This window comes from Penicillium malachiteum, assembly GCF_028827825.1.
Source record: "Penicillium malachiteum strain IBT 17515 chromosome Unknown utg000002l:1.0-8849297.0:1.0-8852440.0, whole genome shotgun sequence".
NCBI classification, from domain to species: domain Eukaryota; kingdom Fungi; phylum Ascomycota; class Eurotiomycetes; order Eurotiales; family Aspergillaceae; genus Penicillium; species Penicillium malachiteum.
In genome coordinates, this window is record NW_026643095.1 from 8,161,333 (window position 1) to 8,177,122 (window position 15,790).

The 15,790-nt window shown below is 47.2% G+C and overlaps 6 protein-coding genes across 6 annotated transcripts; 3 read left to right on the forward strand and 3 right to left on the reverse strand.

The window, feature by feature from the left end:
• Nucleotides 1-95: 95 nt before the first annotated feature.
• Nucleotides 96-1,562, forward strand: N7483_006039 (putative C6 transcription factor; the record flags this gene model as incomplete). Its single annotated transcript, XM_057089476.1, has 1 exon — nucleotides 96-1,562. The coding sequence occupies one exon, from the start codon at nucleotides 96-98 to the stop codon at nucleotides 1,560-1,562; it is 1,467 nt and encodes a 488-aa protein (XP_056949305.1).
• A 185-nt stretch (nucleotides 1,563-1,747) lies between these two features.
• N7483_006040 (uncharacterized protein) lies at nucleotides 1,748-3,039 on the reverse strand (the record flags this gene model as incomplete). Its single annotated transcript, XM_057089477.1, has 4 exons — nucleotides 1,748-1,932; nucleotides 1,986-2,232; nucleotides 2,285-2,793; nucleotides 2,847-3,039. 4 exons carry the CDS (start codon nucleotides 3,037-3,039, stop codon nucleotides 1,748-1,750), a joined length of 1,134 nt encoding a protein of 377 aa, XP_056949306.1.
• An 891-nt stretch (nucleotides 3,040-3,930) lies between these two features.
• On the forward strand, nucleotides 3,931-5,828 carry N7483_006041 (sugar porter family MFS transporter; the record flags this gene model as incomplete). Its single annotated transcript, XM_057089478.1, has 5 exons — nucleotides 3,931-4,049; nucleotides 4,105-4,970; nucleotides 5,023-5,138; nucleotides 5,191-5,335; nucleotides 5,389-5,828. 5 exons carry the CDS (start codon nucleotides 3,931-3,933, stop codon nucleotides 5,826-5,828), a joined length of 1,686 nt encoding a protein of 561 aa, XP_056949307.1.
• A 528-nt stretch (nucleotides 5,829-6,356) lies between these two features.
• N7483_006042 (Zn(II)2Cys6 transcription factor domain-containing protein) lies at nucleotides 6,357-8,295 on the forward strand (the record flags this gene model as incomplete). Its single annotated transcript, XM_057089479.1, has 4 exons — nucleotides 6,357-6,435; nucleotides 6,485-6,621; nucleotides 6,684-7,434; nucleotides 7,517-8,295. The coding sequence occupies 4 exons, from the start codon at nucleotides 6,357-6,359 to the stop codon at nucleotides 8,293-8,295; spliced, it is 1,746 nt and encodes a 581-aa protein (XP_056949308.1).
• A 97-nt stretch (nucleotides 8,296-8,392) lies between these two features.
• On the reverse strand, nucleotides 8,393-9,472 carry N7483_006043 (ribokinase; the record flags this gene model as incomplete). The annotated part of the gene is made up of 1 exon (XM_057089480.1): nucleotides 8,393-9,472. The coding sequence occupies one exon, from the start codon at nucleotides 9,470-9,472 to the stop codon at nucleotides 8,393-8,395; it is 1,080 nt and encodes a 359-aa protein (XP_056949309.1).
• A 471-nt stretch (nucleotides 9,473-9,943) lies between these two features.
• N7483_006044 (NACHT-domain-containing protein) lies at nucleotides 9,944-14,924 on the reverse strand (the record flags this gene model as incomplete). Its single annotated transcript, XM_057089481.1, has 4 exons — nucleotides 9,944-12,073; nucleotides 12,125-14,341; nucleotides 14,413-14,699; nucleotides 14,783-14,924. 4 exons carry the CDS (start codon nucleotides 14,922-14,924, stop codon nucleotides 9,944-9,946), a joined length of 4,776 nt encoding a protein of 1,591 aa, XP_056949310.1.
• Between the last annotated feature and the right edge of the window lie 866 nt (nucleotides 14,925-15,790).

Genomic DNA, 15,790 nt, shown 5'->3' on the forward strand with positions numbered 1-15,790 from the left:
GTTTTTTGCCTCATTCACCCTTTTACTCCACTTGAACCTTTCTTCCCTCTTTCTTACCCCGGATTCTACTACATACCACTGTCAACGGAAATATTATGGAAGAACCCGGCCCTTCAATATTATCAGATACAAGGCTTCCTGAGTCTTTCAATGGGACAACTTCGATCTTCGAAGAGGAAGCTTTTCTATCACCAGGAACATTTTCCAGTGCGGATGAGTACGCTGCTAATCCACGGTTCTTGGAACTACAAGAAGAGCTACGATGTGTACTATTCAGTGCAGTCGCAAGCCTTGAACCAAGCAACCACACATCACCGGTGACTTCAGCGCCCTTGGAGGGCCCTGCACCTCGAGCATCACGACAAAGTCTAGATTTCACCAGGGTATCCATCCCAAAAATTCGACTGATATTTTATCTCAAGAACTGGATCACCGAGTGCGCTCCTTACCTAGACAAGTTCGACGAAGCTCGACACTTTGGTGTACATATCCCTATTCTGGCACAACAATCGCCAACCCTATTCTATGCTATTCTGGCATTTTCCGCCCGACAAACAGAACGGAAGGCATGTCTCGATAAAGCGTATGATAGCCTGGAACTCTACCAAGAATCCATTCGTCTTCTTGGTCCAGGTCTTCAGGCAAAAGATCCTAATGTCTTGGTTACTGTTTGCATCCTCGCAGTCATGGAACTCATGTCTGTGAGCCCGCGCGATTGGCGCCGACACGTCGAGGGCTGTGCGGCGCTTTTTGAGTCTTTCAATGTCAACGGATTATCTGGTGGTCATCTTCAAGCCGTGTTTTGGTGCTATGCGCGTATGGAACTCTGTGGTGCGATCATTTCCAATGGCGCGGAAAGTACCGTACTTCCCCTGGAAAAGTGGGTGCCTTATATGCCTGAAACTGCCACCCCAATAGAACGAGATGCCATGATTCGTGATCTCTTCTGTGAAAAAGGAGCCGTCTCACCAGACATGCATGCGAACTGGGCGGTATACCTATGTGCAAAGACTTGTGATCTGTCCTGTCGACAAACTCGATACCTTGAGCTGGGTGAGATGATAGATGATTCGCGTCCGTTCGCCGAAGAATGGGTTTGTCTTTGGGATGAGTTGCAGTTTTGGCTGGAGCAACGGCCGCCCGCAATGCTACCGATTAAGACTACGGGGATAGGCGGGGGACAAATCTTCCCTGAAATACTTTTCGCACACTGGGCTGCGATCTCTGGGAATCAATTGTATCATGCAGCGTGTGTGATGATGCTGGATACGAAGCCTCCTGGAAAAATCATCCCTTTGGCCAACCCGCATTACTCGTCTATTTGGCATGCGCGCCGCGTTTGTGGTATTTCGCTTACGAACCCACACAGTGGCAATTTGATTAATGCTATTCAACCTCTTTACATTGCCGGGAAGCTTCTGAGTCACCACAGTGAACATATTGAGGTTGCTAGGCTTTTTAAAATTGTGGAAGAGACGACTGGATGGGGTGCACTTTGGAGATTGAAGGATTTAGAGCGGGCGTGGGGTTATGAACCTGGGGAGATTCTATCTGCGATTTAGTTATGCTGTAACCAGATATTATTGTTCTGGCATTGGATTTTCAGAAGCTCAAAAACTGTGATAATATTTGAATATACTACATGGAGCTGCAAAGAAATCACGATGATACTATGTCTAGCTCACGTTCGAGATATGAACGATCCCAGAAAATATGTGCAAGAAATATTGGACAAAATGACAGATGCCTAATTCAAGTCGGCACAGGACTTGGGATACTGAAGAGCGTGCTTGATACGCTGCTTCAGTCTGTCTTCGTCGACCTGGAAGACAAAGTTGACTTCTCGAATACCAACAGGTGCGAGTGCCTTTTGGTAGACGTGGATGTTACCATAGTTGGGACTGCCATAAGAAGTATCCACGTCAAGGTACACTAAGTGAATTATTAGAATTGATCTTTGCATTTTGCGAATCACCAAAACGTACCTGAAGTTTGGTTGGTAGCAAGAGTTGGATCAACCATCAATGCTGCAGCGGTCTCATCCCAGAATGGGAAAGACAGATCGTAGTACTCATGGAAGAGCTTGCTATACGGGTTGGGCACCGAGTATACCTCATCGGCGAACTCCTGGCTGGGGAACACCTGATTGGCGACATTTCCAGCGAGAGTAATATTGGGGAAGTCGGCCGTCAACGCGATTTTGGAGGCCTCAGGGTCAATCATCAAGTTGATCTTAAGTCCAAAGTTAGTACTTCAAAGTTGTAGATTGGATAATTGAACTCACATCAGACTGAAAATCAGCAAGGAGAATACTACCAGTAGCTTGGAGCATATTCAAGTCAACATATCCACCCATGATAATCAAGTTCTTTGCAAGAGATGCGAACTGAGGATCCATTCGAACAGCCAAAGCAACATTGGTCAAAGCTCCAGCAGAATAAATTGACACTTGACCAGGATACTTGTGTACCATCTCAACCATGAAGTTTGCCGCCGAGGTCGAGTTGTTTGGCTTGCCCTTGGGAAATCCTTCCTTGAAAGCCGCCTTCACAATACGGTTCGGGTTTCCCGAGGTGGGATCATTACCCTCAGCCTCAGCGGTCTTGTTCTCTGGAGCGAATGCGCCTTCCCAAGGCAACTTACCGTGAATGGTTTCCCATGCTTGGAAGCGCTCAGGGGTGTTGATCAACGGCCAAGTCGCACCTGGGTAAACTGGGATACAGCTCAGATTGCCAGCTTCCAGAGTTGCGACAGCGTGCAAAGCAACTTGAGGCTGCCAGGTGTTTGCAGTATCTATCCATGCAAGTCAGTAACCTCCTTAATGTCATCATAGATTCAAGACTTACCAGAAGCGAGACCGAGAATTTCAACATCTCCATCGAGCGCAATTAAGTATGGTACAAAACCTGCCGTATACCAATCATTGTCCATGATGGCATAGTGCTTCTCTGAACGAGAAGCCTTTGGCAGAGCCAAAACACCAGTCACAAATGGCAACAAGGAGCCGCATAACAACGATACTGAAACAGAAAAATGCATATTGACAATTTATACGTATATCACCGGCACCTTCAACAGAAAATGACAATCAAGTCGTTATCAGGACTACCTCGACGTTCTTCATTCATTTTTATAACTGAATTTCTTGTTGCCTATCATCAACAATACTACTTGATCTGATCAAAGATCCCCCACAACAAGAGACATTTACGTCAATCTCATCTCCATAGTCTTGGTCCTCTCTTGGAAATCTCCAAAACTCCACGTTGGACCCGCATCGAACTAACCAAAAGAGCAAAACCCTGGCTCTGCTCTCCCAATTCGGAATGTCCTGTCCGAGCCCTTCATCCTGCAGAAATTAGCGTCTCCACTGGAGCTAGGGCTACCAAAACCTCATCTTACTGGATCAACTCCGCGGAATCTTTGGGTCGAAGTCCCTGATTTCTCCTTCTTCAACCGAGTGGATCCACCCGATCCCGAATCTTTTGCTCTAAACAGTCAGCGTAGCCTATAACCTTCTGATTTGGGTTTAATGTGTCTCTCTCCACACTTTTGCCTCCACGTTTTTTTTTTCGTCTTCTGGGGTGCACGCGATTCGGGAGACCGAGACTGGGGTAGAAGTTTAACTTTTTGTGGGTTAATGGTGTCTAGATTACATGGGACGGGAACTAAATCATGGAGAAGGGAAAAAAGATGTATATATGGTCTCATCTCCCGCCGAGTCTTATGCTTGGCCTTCGCAGATCTCGACTTTTCTGAGTGGAGGTGAAAATTTTCAATCTTTGTCCTTTCGGTTTGAACTTGGTGTTGTACCTCTCCAAGGTTCTACACGGAATTATCCCAGTTCCTTGAAATTTGTTATCTCGCTTCTCCATACATCTTCCTTTACCTTCATCACTTCAAGTTGATAGACCTTGAGGGTGTCCCAATATGGAAGACCGCAAATCAGTGGATATGGAGGTTGCTCCACGTACATTGATTGCGAAGAAATCGATGTGGCAGTCTATTTTTGACAATCCCAAAGTGCTCTTCATCGCCTTTTTCGCCTCGTGAGTAATTTATACATGAGCTCAAAGAGAATGAGAAATCTAACAGAGTTTGCAGATTCGGTGGTTTCGAATATGGTTACCAGCAGGGTGTTCTCGGCCAGTCCTTGGTCATGACTCGATTTACAGAGAACTTCCCAACAGTCGTCGCCTCATCTACAGCAACAGGCTGGTTAACCTCAGTTCTCCAACTGGGAGGAATTGTCGGATCTCTAAGTGCCGGTATCCTTGGTGAAATCTTCTCTCGAAAGTATACCATGTTCTTCGCCTGTTGTTGGGTTATCTTGGGAAGTTATCTCTATGTTGGAGCTACCGCTGGTAACCCCTCCTTGCTTTATGCAGGCCGCTTTTTCACTGGTCTTGGTGTTGGTCTCTTCAGTGGTGTTGGTCCATTGTATAATGCCGAATTGGCTGCCCCCGAGATGCGTGGCCTTCTTGTCTCATTCTACCAGTTTGCCACTATTCTGGGTATTATGATCTCTTTCTGGGTTGGTTATGGAAGCAACAATATTGGCGGAACAGGCGAAATACAGTCCGATCTGGCTTGGCGTCTTCCTTCAATTATTCAAGGTATCCCTGCCGTGTGTCTTGCCTGTGGTATTTGGTTTATGCCATTCTCGCCCCGTTGGCTTGTGAAGCAGGGTCGCGATGAAGAGGCACAGGCTACTTTGGCTTGGATGCGAAAGCTCCCTGTTGAGCATGAGCTTGTTCAGGTCGAGTACCTGGAGATCAAATCCGAGGCCCTCTTCGAGGAGCGAGCTTTTGCCAAGGCGTTCCCGAAATTGGCTGAAACTGAAAACAAGAGCATCTTCATGAACCAAATCGCGCAATATGCCAATTGCTTTCGGTCTATGGATAACTTGAAGCGCGTGGCGACTGCTTGGTTGATTATGTTCTTCCAGCAGTGGAGCGGTATCGATGCCAGTAAGTTTTCGATGATCTCTTCCCTTGATACGCAAAACTAATTCTTCGGCAGTCATCTACTACGCATCAAATGTGTTTGTTAGTCTTGGTTTGACTGGTGGTACTATTGCTCTTCTTGCAACTGGTGTGACTGGTGTTGTTTTCATCATTAGCACAATCCCGGGAATGGTACGTGGCAATCCGAATATCATATTTGACGCAGATACTAACTCTTACCCAGCTTGTTATTGATAAGATTGGTCGTAAGCCAATGCTTCTGGGTGGATCCGTTGTGATGTTCTGCAGCATGGTGATTGTCGGTGTCATTGTGGCGAAATTCCAACACGATTGGCCATCCCATGTGGCGGCTGGTTGGACTGCTGTTGGTAAGTGGCGATGCATGTACCTGCCAAAGAAAACAACTAACCAAATCTTTTAGGTCTCATTTGGCTCTATATCGCAGGATTTGGAGCTACCTGGGGTCCCGTCTCATGGACCCTGGTCTCGGAGATCTTCCCTCTATCTATTCGTGCCAAGGGCGCCTCGATCGGTGCCTCAAGTAACTGGATCAACAACTTTGCCATTGCCTTCTTTGTCCCTCCTATGCTGCAGGCGTGGGAGTGGGGCACCTACATTTTCTTTGCGGTATTCCTGGCTGTTGGTATTGTCTGGGTTTGGTTCTTCTTGCCGGAGACCAAGAATGCTTCTCTCGAAGAGATGGATCGTGTCTTTGGAAGCAATACCGGTGAGCGAGATGCGGAACTTATGCGCGAGGCACAGCGCGATGTTGGTTTGATCTCCTTCGTTGAGCGCATGGGTGCTGCGACAGGTCGTGACTTGGAGAAGAAGGATGGAGCTCAGTACATTGAGGCAGTTTAAGCTAGGCGATAGCGAACAATAGAGTCGCTTGAAAACTTATTTTATTTACTTTGAAATTGATGAATAGTTTCCCACGAATTTGAAATTCTCATGCATAACTACTAGTATGGCCAAGGCCTCGAGTACAGTCTCAAGATAAGCAATGCCATACTTCTCTATAGATCCACAAAAATCCTAGATTTCCCCACACTCTCACGAAAACGTGGCTGTGGATCAAACAATATTCCAATAGATCAACCTTTATCTCAAAAGACAATAAGAAAGAGTACAAAGATCGATGTCCGATCTTCCGATCCCATCGGGTGGCGTCCGAACTTGAATGTTTGAGCAAATTATATGGCGCGGCTCAACCCGCACTTCTCCTTCCAGGTTCTACTCTCCTCTTTGGGTTATTCCACTACCACTGCCCCACATAACGGCATCTCGGGCTCGGCGGACTCCGGGGAAAGACATTTTGGGCCCGTAGAGGCTCCGTCAAATCTCTTTTTGGCCTCTTTCAACATTCTGGGGTAATGCACACCATACAACATGCCGCGCAAGCCTACACCTGCAGGCAAGCAAAGGGTCAGGACCGGTTGTTTGACCTGTCGCAAGAGACGACGAAAATGTAAGTCCTGCATCTCCGCTGGTTGGACTCTGAGCTGATGATAAAATAGGCGATGAGCAGAAGCCGCGATGTGCCAATTGTGAAGTCAAGGGTTTCTCTTGTAAATATGGATCTGACTTGGCTTTCGTGCCACCCAAGTCTGGCCAAGCTGCTGGCGGGACAAGGCAGGCCTACAATTCGATCACTGTGAGTGATATGAGTCGCTCTGTTGTGGCCACTTGTTGCAAAACTAATCCTGGGATATCTAGTTTGTCGATGACTCCCCAGCAGCGCGAACTTCAGCCAACAAAGAGAAATCAAGATCTAGACAGTCACCTCTCTCAGGTGACCAGTCGGATTTGCATGAGGGAGTCATTCAACCAGTTAAGGCGCAATTTGGAAACGATGCTACGTTTAATAATATCCTCAACTCGAATGAGCCAGTTGATTATCCAGGCCCATCGAGCTTGGAACATGGGCCGGAAATGCTGCTCAATACGGAAGAGCAACGGGTGTCTATTCCTTATCATGGCTATCTTGGTTTCGCTGCAAGCTACCAGAGGCTAGTGCACAGGCCTACACCTGCGAATACCAGCTATGAGACAGATCTGCTTCGACATTTCCGCTACCATGTTGGTCCGTGGATAGACACTGGGGATTCCAATTGTGCCCTGGGGGTTCAAGTTCTTCTTCACAGTCGGACGAACAGGAGCTTACAGGCTGCTGTACTTGCACTCTCTGCAGGGCAGAGGTCACTCATCTCACTTATGAATAGTGATGATATTGAGAATATTCTCCGCTTTCGAAAAGAGGCGGAGGAGGAAGAAATTTCACCGCAAACAGATGTGGAAAGACATGCAGGAAAAGCTTTACTATTACTACAAGAGCTATTACCTGCAGGGCTACAGCAATGGCGGAGTATTATTGCCTCTAGAGTTGAGTATGCAGGAGGATTCATGTCACCAACTGACCTAGCCCAAGGACTTGGAGATGCCCTCTTTTGGTTCTATTTCCAACTTGGTGAGTTAATGTCCACAGAAATCCAACCATAAGACCAATGATACGGACAAATGGAGAAGTCATATACTAATTGTATGATTAGATCTTGCAGCTTCAATCTCCGATCTCAAATCACCGATAACTCCATTTTGCTCATTTGTCAAGCGAGATGGAACTCCTCTACACGACTCGCATTTTACCACCTCCAAGAGCTCCGTGATTAAGGCTTATCAACACATCTTATGCCACCTAGGACATTGTTTAGCGCTGATATATGGGAAATCAGACGGATCATCTCCATATGCAGCTGGCTCTCCAAGGCTAGCAGCCTTTTCATCTTTACGACAGTCTCACTTCCTCTCTCAATGGGCAATCCTGTGGAATGACTGCCAAAAATGGTATCACGAGCGTCCCGTTGATGTCCAGCAAATTGTGGATGTTCGTGGCAGCGAGGCAGATCAAATTGATCCGGATCATGACTCGTCATTCCCGATCTTGATATACACGACACCTGTAGCGCTGGTCGCTAATGCTGTTTACCATATCACCTCTCTCCTTCTTCTCAACCACAAACCCCGACTTTTGAAATCGCTCCCTGGTCCAAGGAGCTTCACTTCACATATATGGCATGCACAATCCATTGCTGGCATTGCAGTCAGTAATGACTCACCTGAGCAGTGGGATCCGATACTGGTTACAGGCCTGTTATTGGTTGCGAAAGAAATGACACATCACTCCCAGCAGAAGGTTCTATTGGAGAGATTGAAGATCATTACTTCAACTACGGGGATGAACCTTGAACGTGAAACTGAGACCCTCCAGGCTGCATGGAGGATGGCAAGATATGATGAGGAACTTGAAGCGGAAGGAAATGATGGATAGTGCTTTCATTCTGTATCAATACCATAACGCCAGTTTCATTGCTCTATATACTGGCTGTCTATCAGGCCAGATAAATTATTCTATCATATTCATTCTCTCACTCCATATCAAAAGCAAAGGGAATACTTTGCATCGCTCCCCTCCGCTGCACACATTTGGCCGCAGCGGCATTAGCCTTCTCCACCGCAGCTTCAATGTCACTATCGAAGGCTTCCAGCTCAGCGCCGGTAGCAAGAAAACGCGCCAAAGCTGTCGAGAAATACCCAACAAAGGTATCACCCGCAGCAGTTGTGTCAACAACCTTGGCCACTTTCACCCCCCCCACGCATCCTTTGCGACCACTCCAAGTCGAAAAATAAACACCCTTAGCCCCAAGAGTAATCAGCACAATCTGAACCTGCGCCACCTCGTGAAACTGAGGAGCCAGGTCTTCAGGCTGTAAATCACCAAACTCACTACTCTGGCCCCCAGAAAGCGGAAGTCCAGCAATAGATCTAGACATCTGCACCGCCTCTGTCTCATTCATAATCAAAACAGAAGTATTCTTCAACGCAGCAAGAGAGATACCCTCTGGAAAAACAGGAGCAGGATTAAAGGCCACATGTACTCGATCTTTCGCTGAGAGACCACCATTAAAGTACTCAAGTAATCCCAGAGTCGTCTTTCGGGGAATCTCACCCTGCAATACAACAACAGCAGGACTGATCTTCTGAGCTTTTACAGCAGCCACAATCTGAGTCACATCATTCATGATTCCAGCGTGATTAGCACCTGGAACGACCAAGATGCGATTCTCGCCGCCAGCTGCATCTTCCACAATGATACTCGCGGACCCTGTTTGTGCCTCCGTTGACTCTTCAATGTCTGTGGTACTGACACCTGAATTCTCGAGTCCGGGTTTGAGTAATGTGTTATAGTAGACGTCGTCGGCTCCAACAGCGCCGATCATGCTCACGGATACATCTTGCTCTCCCTTTGAGATGAATGAGGCGCGTCCAGCTGCTACGGCTTGGTTCCCGCCCTTTCCTCCCGCTGTTACGGTTAAGGAGGTGGCGGTTAGTGTTTCGCCTGGACCGGGACAGCGAGGTGTTGAGGTAACGAAGTCGATGTTGAGAGAGCCGATGATGCAGATGTGTGGGTTTGAGGATGTGGTAGCTGGAGTAGTTTTGATACCCATTTTGAAGTATAGTTTGTGGTGATTGGGTGTGATGAGTAAGTTGTAGGATGATCAAGTTTATGAGAAGTGATAGATTGTCAAATCAATAGTCTGATTAGAATTTTATAGCTTTCATCAGATGTTCCAGACATTTATTTCAAAATGTTACACATTTTGATTTTATTTGATCGGCTGATTGAGTCTTGATTTGCGCTCTTCTAGTTGTTTGTCGGCTTGTTCCAAATCAGGAAGGCATAGCCTACATGTGTCCCAATCAGGTTAGACCCAAGCATCTCAGCCGCTCAATTGGGCTAGTGGAGTACTACGAGTTAACCCAAAATGGAACACGCAGCCTACTTTAAATCATAAGAAATGAATAGATAATGATGAGACTAAAACCAAAGACATCAATTCATATTCATATCGCATCGAAAATGTTCAAATTTTCCAACAGTACTAGTATGTAGTCAATATTGGAACATATATACAGCATTAAGAAGTCTCAGAGACTCCAAATATCAACACGCGCCCAGATCCACACCCAATTCCAACCCGACCAGGGAGAATTGTAGAACACCCAATCTTGTATTCAGATGGAAGTCTCAGACACTTCTCACCACGGAAAGTAATCCACAATCCAGTATCATCAATACCATATCCCATAGGAACAACTGGCTCAGAACTAGACACCGAGTCTTCGGAACGAGAGACAGGGTTAAGATCAAAGGTACCAATGTCAGTGTGCAAATGGTAAGGTTCGGTCTCATCGAGTTGGGTCCAGAAGACCTCACGACGGAAATTAAGTGTTGGCAGGACTTTGCTCTGGTCCGTCACGTCTCGGATCTGGATACTCTTGTGAAAGTCTGATGTAGACACAAGAGTTCCATCCTTGGACCACGTCACTGGTCGGATGAAGAAGCTTTCACTGGGAAGATCGGATATGCAGTTGCCTTCAGTCGTCTCCCAGATCTTGATGGTTCCATCGCGAGAAGCTGATGCAAGTCGAGTTCCATCTTCGGTCCAAGATAGCGAGCCGACACAGTCCTTGTGGCCTCTGAGCACTAAGGCGGGTTCACCGCCGTCAGGGTTCCATATCGCGATGGTATGATCTTCAGAGGCCGATGCAAGCTTGAAGCCGTCTTTGCTCCATGATACCGAGCGGACTACATCATCATGTCCCTCAAGTGATGCGATACAGGAGCCCTTCTCCATATCCCAGATCTTAACGAGTTTGTCCTTGGATCCGGATGCAAGCTTCGACCCGTCTTCTGACCAGGCGACTGAAACAACACCCTCAGTGTGGTCGGCCAAAGTCCATAGACATTGACCACTGCTCGCATCCCACACCTTGATGGTATGGTCTTCAGAGGCTGATGCCAACTTAGTCTTATCTGCCGACCAGACCACCGCGTTAACGGCGCGGCTATGGCCCTGTGGTACGAAAGAATCTTCGCGTCTGGATACATCCCAGATCTTGATTGACTTGTCGCGAGATGCAGAGACAAGGCGAGTGCTATCGGCTGACCATGATAAAGACCAGACTTGATGACCATGACCTTCCAGCCTGGAAAGACATTCAGAGGTGACGGGATCCCAGATGTTGATTGTTTCGTCATCTCCACTTGCAAGTCTGCCATCTGCAGACCATGCGAGTGCACGGATCCACGTGCTTTGTCCATCCAGCGTGGCAGTACACAGGCCTGTTTTGGTGCTCCAGATTTTGATTGTGCTATCTGTTGAAACAGAAGCTAAACTTGAGCCATCGTGTGACCAAGCTACTGCATAAACCAATTTCCGATGAGCAAAAATAGTCTGCACGGGCAGAGGAGTTTTCAAATTCCAGATCTTGATAGTCCCGTTATTGTCCGCTGTTGCAAGCAGGCCACCACTGGACCAGGCCATGGAATAGACCGGTGCTTCGTGACCGGTGAGCTCCAAGGAATGTGCGTCACGAATGTACTTCCAAACATGAACATTGCCGTTCATCCCAGCCAGTGCCAGCTGATCCTCATCGGACCAGGCTGCTGAAGCAAAGGATTCAAGGGACTCCTTGAGGTTGCACACTTGAAGTCTTCTTTCAAGTCTAACAACACGTTTTCCGTTCAATGTTGGGAAATGTTTGAATGCAGGCTCCAATATACTTTGACTTCTGCGACTCAACACGCACTGGCCGAGAGTATTCCAGAGTCTGATAGTCCCATCAGCAGAAACTGTCGCGAGCATATTATTCGATTTCCATTTGACGGATGAGATTGGAACTCCGTCACTCTTGAATATGCGGGTACACAGGCCTGTGGAGGGGTCCCATAGTCGGGCCGTGCCATCATAGCATGCTGAAACAACCTGGCCATTTGGACCCCATGCCACAGATTGAACAGAGCCATCGTGACCTTCGAGTGTCAACAAACAGCTACTCCAAGTGTCACTCATCAATGGTTTCTCGCTAATCCACTCAGACTCTTCAGCAGCAAATTCGCGTCGAATCATACTGTTGACAGGACTGAATACCAGTGCAGAGGCATACACCTGGAGTGGACTTTGCTCGATAATTGACTTGTGATGCTGGATGAACTGGCATGCATCGCGAAGACGGCTCATCAAAGAGCTGGAGATCTTCAATGTCTGTAATGGAGTTAGAAAGAGGACTTTTAACCTGAATGGTGCTTGACTTACTGTAAGGAAGGTCTCTAGCTTTAGCATCTTTAATGCCCCAAGTGATATGCTTCTCATAAGGCTGAGGGCCTCAAGCCAGTGAAGATAGTCTTGTTTTAGGAATTTGTCGATCAAACCACCCTCTTCAAGATCTTCCTCATGGGGGCCGCCGGCGATCAAATGGTCCACCCAGTAGAGACAAGAGTATTGAACCGCGGTCAGTTCGCTAGATTTTGGTAGCTCAGTCTCACCAATGGAATATCCAGGATCTTTGAGACTACAGACATCACGTCGCAATTTGCTAGATATGGCTTTCATCGATTGGGAGAATAGGGAATGGTGGCGATTCTCCTCTCCGGTCTCGAACATCTCGTCGTGTCGCTCTTTCATCATAAATTCCTTTGCTGTCTGATGAACAAAATAGACTGGGCGCTCCTCCTGCTGGGCTAAAAACGAGCCGCATTCCTCCAAGATGTCCTTTATATCTCCTTCATCTGGGGTCGCAGTTCCGAAATCGGAAAGAATTGCAAGCTCACTCAAGGTAAGTGGGTGGTAAGCAAGCGAGACGGTTGAAAGGACTTGATAGCACACTCCTTTACGCTGTGGTCGTAATTGATCAATTTTCTTCACCATGAGATTATACAAGGAATTCAGATCCTTAGGGAATTTGCTTGAGATCTCTTGAGCCTCCAAATCCTTTACATTCTCAAGCTCCAAGCAAACTAATGCCGCCCAGAGGAAGGTATCCTCAGCGCGCTCCGACAGGTTGTGGCTGATGATAGATCGAGTACTCTCTTTGAAGGGTAAATCTTGAACTCTGAGCTTGATGAATCTTTCAACTGCGGTCCTGACCTCTTGAGTGTTCAAATCTAAGGAAAGAACACTCGGGGACATTGCCTGGTTGCGTTTTTTCTTCATGTGGACCCAGTTGCGACTGGAGACAACCCACTTGACCTTTGAATTCCCGCATGATGAATATGCGATAAGATCCAGTAGACCATTTAAGTTATCCACACACTCATCCAGACCATCCACAACGAGGTAGGTGGTGCCAAGATTCGGGTCATCAAGAATAGACTTAAGAATCTTGCACAAGGCTGTCCACGCATTGGCGTCGTCGAATCGTTTAGAGTCATTGAAAGGCTGCTGCAGATGTGAGAACATTGCTCTTTGCTGTTTGACAAGCATGTAAATCAGACCGCGTGCTACAGCTGCGGCGCTATTGATCCGTCTATCGCTTTCTTGGCAGAAAAAGTATACCACATTCCCCTTTTCGCGAACAGTCTTGATCAGTTCATTGATGATACCGCACATTAGCATGGTTTTTCCTTTGCCGGGGTCACCCTTGATCCAGAATAGGTGCTCCTGGTCGCTTTCGAGCCATCTCTGGTAGTCCGGATTATCCAGAATCCACTTGAAGGTTGGCTCATCCCAAATAAGTCCGCCCTTCTGCTCTTCAATGCGCGTCTTATCATCGCAGGGATCGCTTGCACCGAGTTCCTTCACACATTCCCGGTGCTCGCTAGTGGAAAGGCGTCGCTCCATACGCTGAGTCACGTCAAGAATGCTAAGAACAATTTTAGTCAGATCCTGCCGCGACTCCTTCGCTTCTTGGAGGAGTTCCTTCAGGTATCTAGACTTCTCAAGTGACAGGGTAGTTTCCAACTTTCGCTGCATGCTGTTCTCCTCTTTCTCAATGTGAGATCTTTTCTCCTCCCAATGGTCACAGTCAACAATCGCATTGAGATAGTTCTTTGTTCGCTTGCGATAGAACCTGATCACGCTCTCCATCTGGAATTCGATCACGAGGCAGTATAGCTCCTCCAAGCGCTCAAGGAGGTCGGATCTTGTGGCAGGATGAATTATGAGCAGTTGAGTTTCCATTGCATTGTAGAATTTCATTTGGGAAGTGACGTAAACAAGACCCTCACGATTGGCTTCTTCAACCATCGCGGGATTCCTCAGAAGCGGCAATAGGAGCGAAATGCCTGCCATTACAGCAGGGCCGTACGGAACATCTTGAATTGCGTCATTGACATACTCCGCAGCCCAATCAACAGCCTTCGCTGTACTAGCCAAGGCATCATCCAAAACGATCTTATGTCCCAGGACAGTTGTGCTCAGCTTGTTGTCCTTCATGTGCTTTAGACCAAGCTCAATGATTTCCCTGAGCTTTTCACGTCGCTCCGCAATATTGTCTTGTGGGATCTCATTTTCGCATGGTACTTCTTCACCCCCCTAGTTCAGGAGATGGAGGCAGCGACTTGTCTAGATAAATTTTCAGTATAAGGAGCAGTCAAAATGGGGACGCAACTGAACGAAAAGCTCGAATAGTTCTTACCATGAACGAGTGCTCGAGACAGCAGTTCTTCATAACTTGAGACCAATTCTCCGTTCTTCTCTTTCAGGTTGTCATATGCCTTGTCCCAGAGCGATATGGTCTCGGTCTCGGTGGACTTCGTGGTGGATTTAGGGCTCTCCGGTGGGGCTTCAGCTTCCACAGTTGATGGTAGTACTGGGGAATCTCCTAGTACGGTCGTCCCAGTTGAAAGCTCGGCGGTTGAAATCTGCGAGACAGACCGGACCGATAAATGATCTGATTTTTATCGTTATTACTGTTCGGACGGATGATGTATTACCAGACTGGCTCAGACATCTGTATAGAAAGTCAAAACCTACTTGTTGGCGGACCAAGATAGTCATCTTGAGTCGTTGTAGGAATCGAAAAACCCGAAGATGACCTCCGGTTCTTCCCCCAGAAGCTATCCCAGCTTCTCCGAATTGCTTGTCGCTTATGATGTTTCTCACGCTTTTCACTCATGGTGACAAAGGGGACGGCTCCGCTAGGCCCACGTCTGCCGAACTGGTCCAAGTATGAATAAGATTGCGGGCCGCACAACCCGACTCCCGCAACTTTCAAGGATTCTTGATGTGCAAGCCCGAAGACCAGAGAATAGATGAAATTGTCGAGAAGAGAAATTCTCCGTAATACCATGTGAAATATGTTGAAAAAAGAACTTTTTGTCTGCCCGTGCCCGATCGCGGCGGGGGTGATGAAGGCCCCGCAAGACTAGTTCAAATGGACGGGGCTGGGCAATTCAGCTGTTTGTTGTCAGCGATCTTCACACCGCAGGTTTCTGGGCGGCAACAACTTGGAGTATCACCTTTCCCATTTGTTATTCGTGGGCGGTTAAATTCTTCATTTTTGCTGCTTCTGAAGCTTGGAAGCTCGACAACTTTCAATCCTTGCCAATAAATTGATTCTGAGACAGCGTACACCTGGCCCCTGGGTACGAGCAGGAAGTGGATGTACATCGGCAAGAGAGGTTCGCGGGATAAGACCCGCTAAACTAGATGGAGTCATAGCGTGTGACTATTCCAAGGTTTGAGTGGATCCTCTCTTCGGAACATTTGATTCTTCAGATGATGTCAACCGATATTATTCCGAGTCGGGCTGTTGAAGACTCTAAGCTGGAAGTGAGTAAAGGACACAGGGCTACTTGAATGGGGATTTCATATGTATCATTTGATTCTTGTACATACCTCAGTGCCTCGGTTTCAGTCTCGATGACCCCGAGATCTACAGGTTTTCAGGAGACGCTTGTATATCAATAGCAATTTCATTTTCTAACTAATAGTGCCAAGGTATCAAAAAAGCAATTTCTTTTAGATCAATGCAGATGTTGA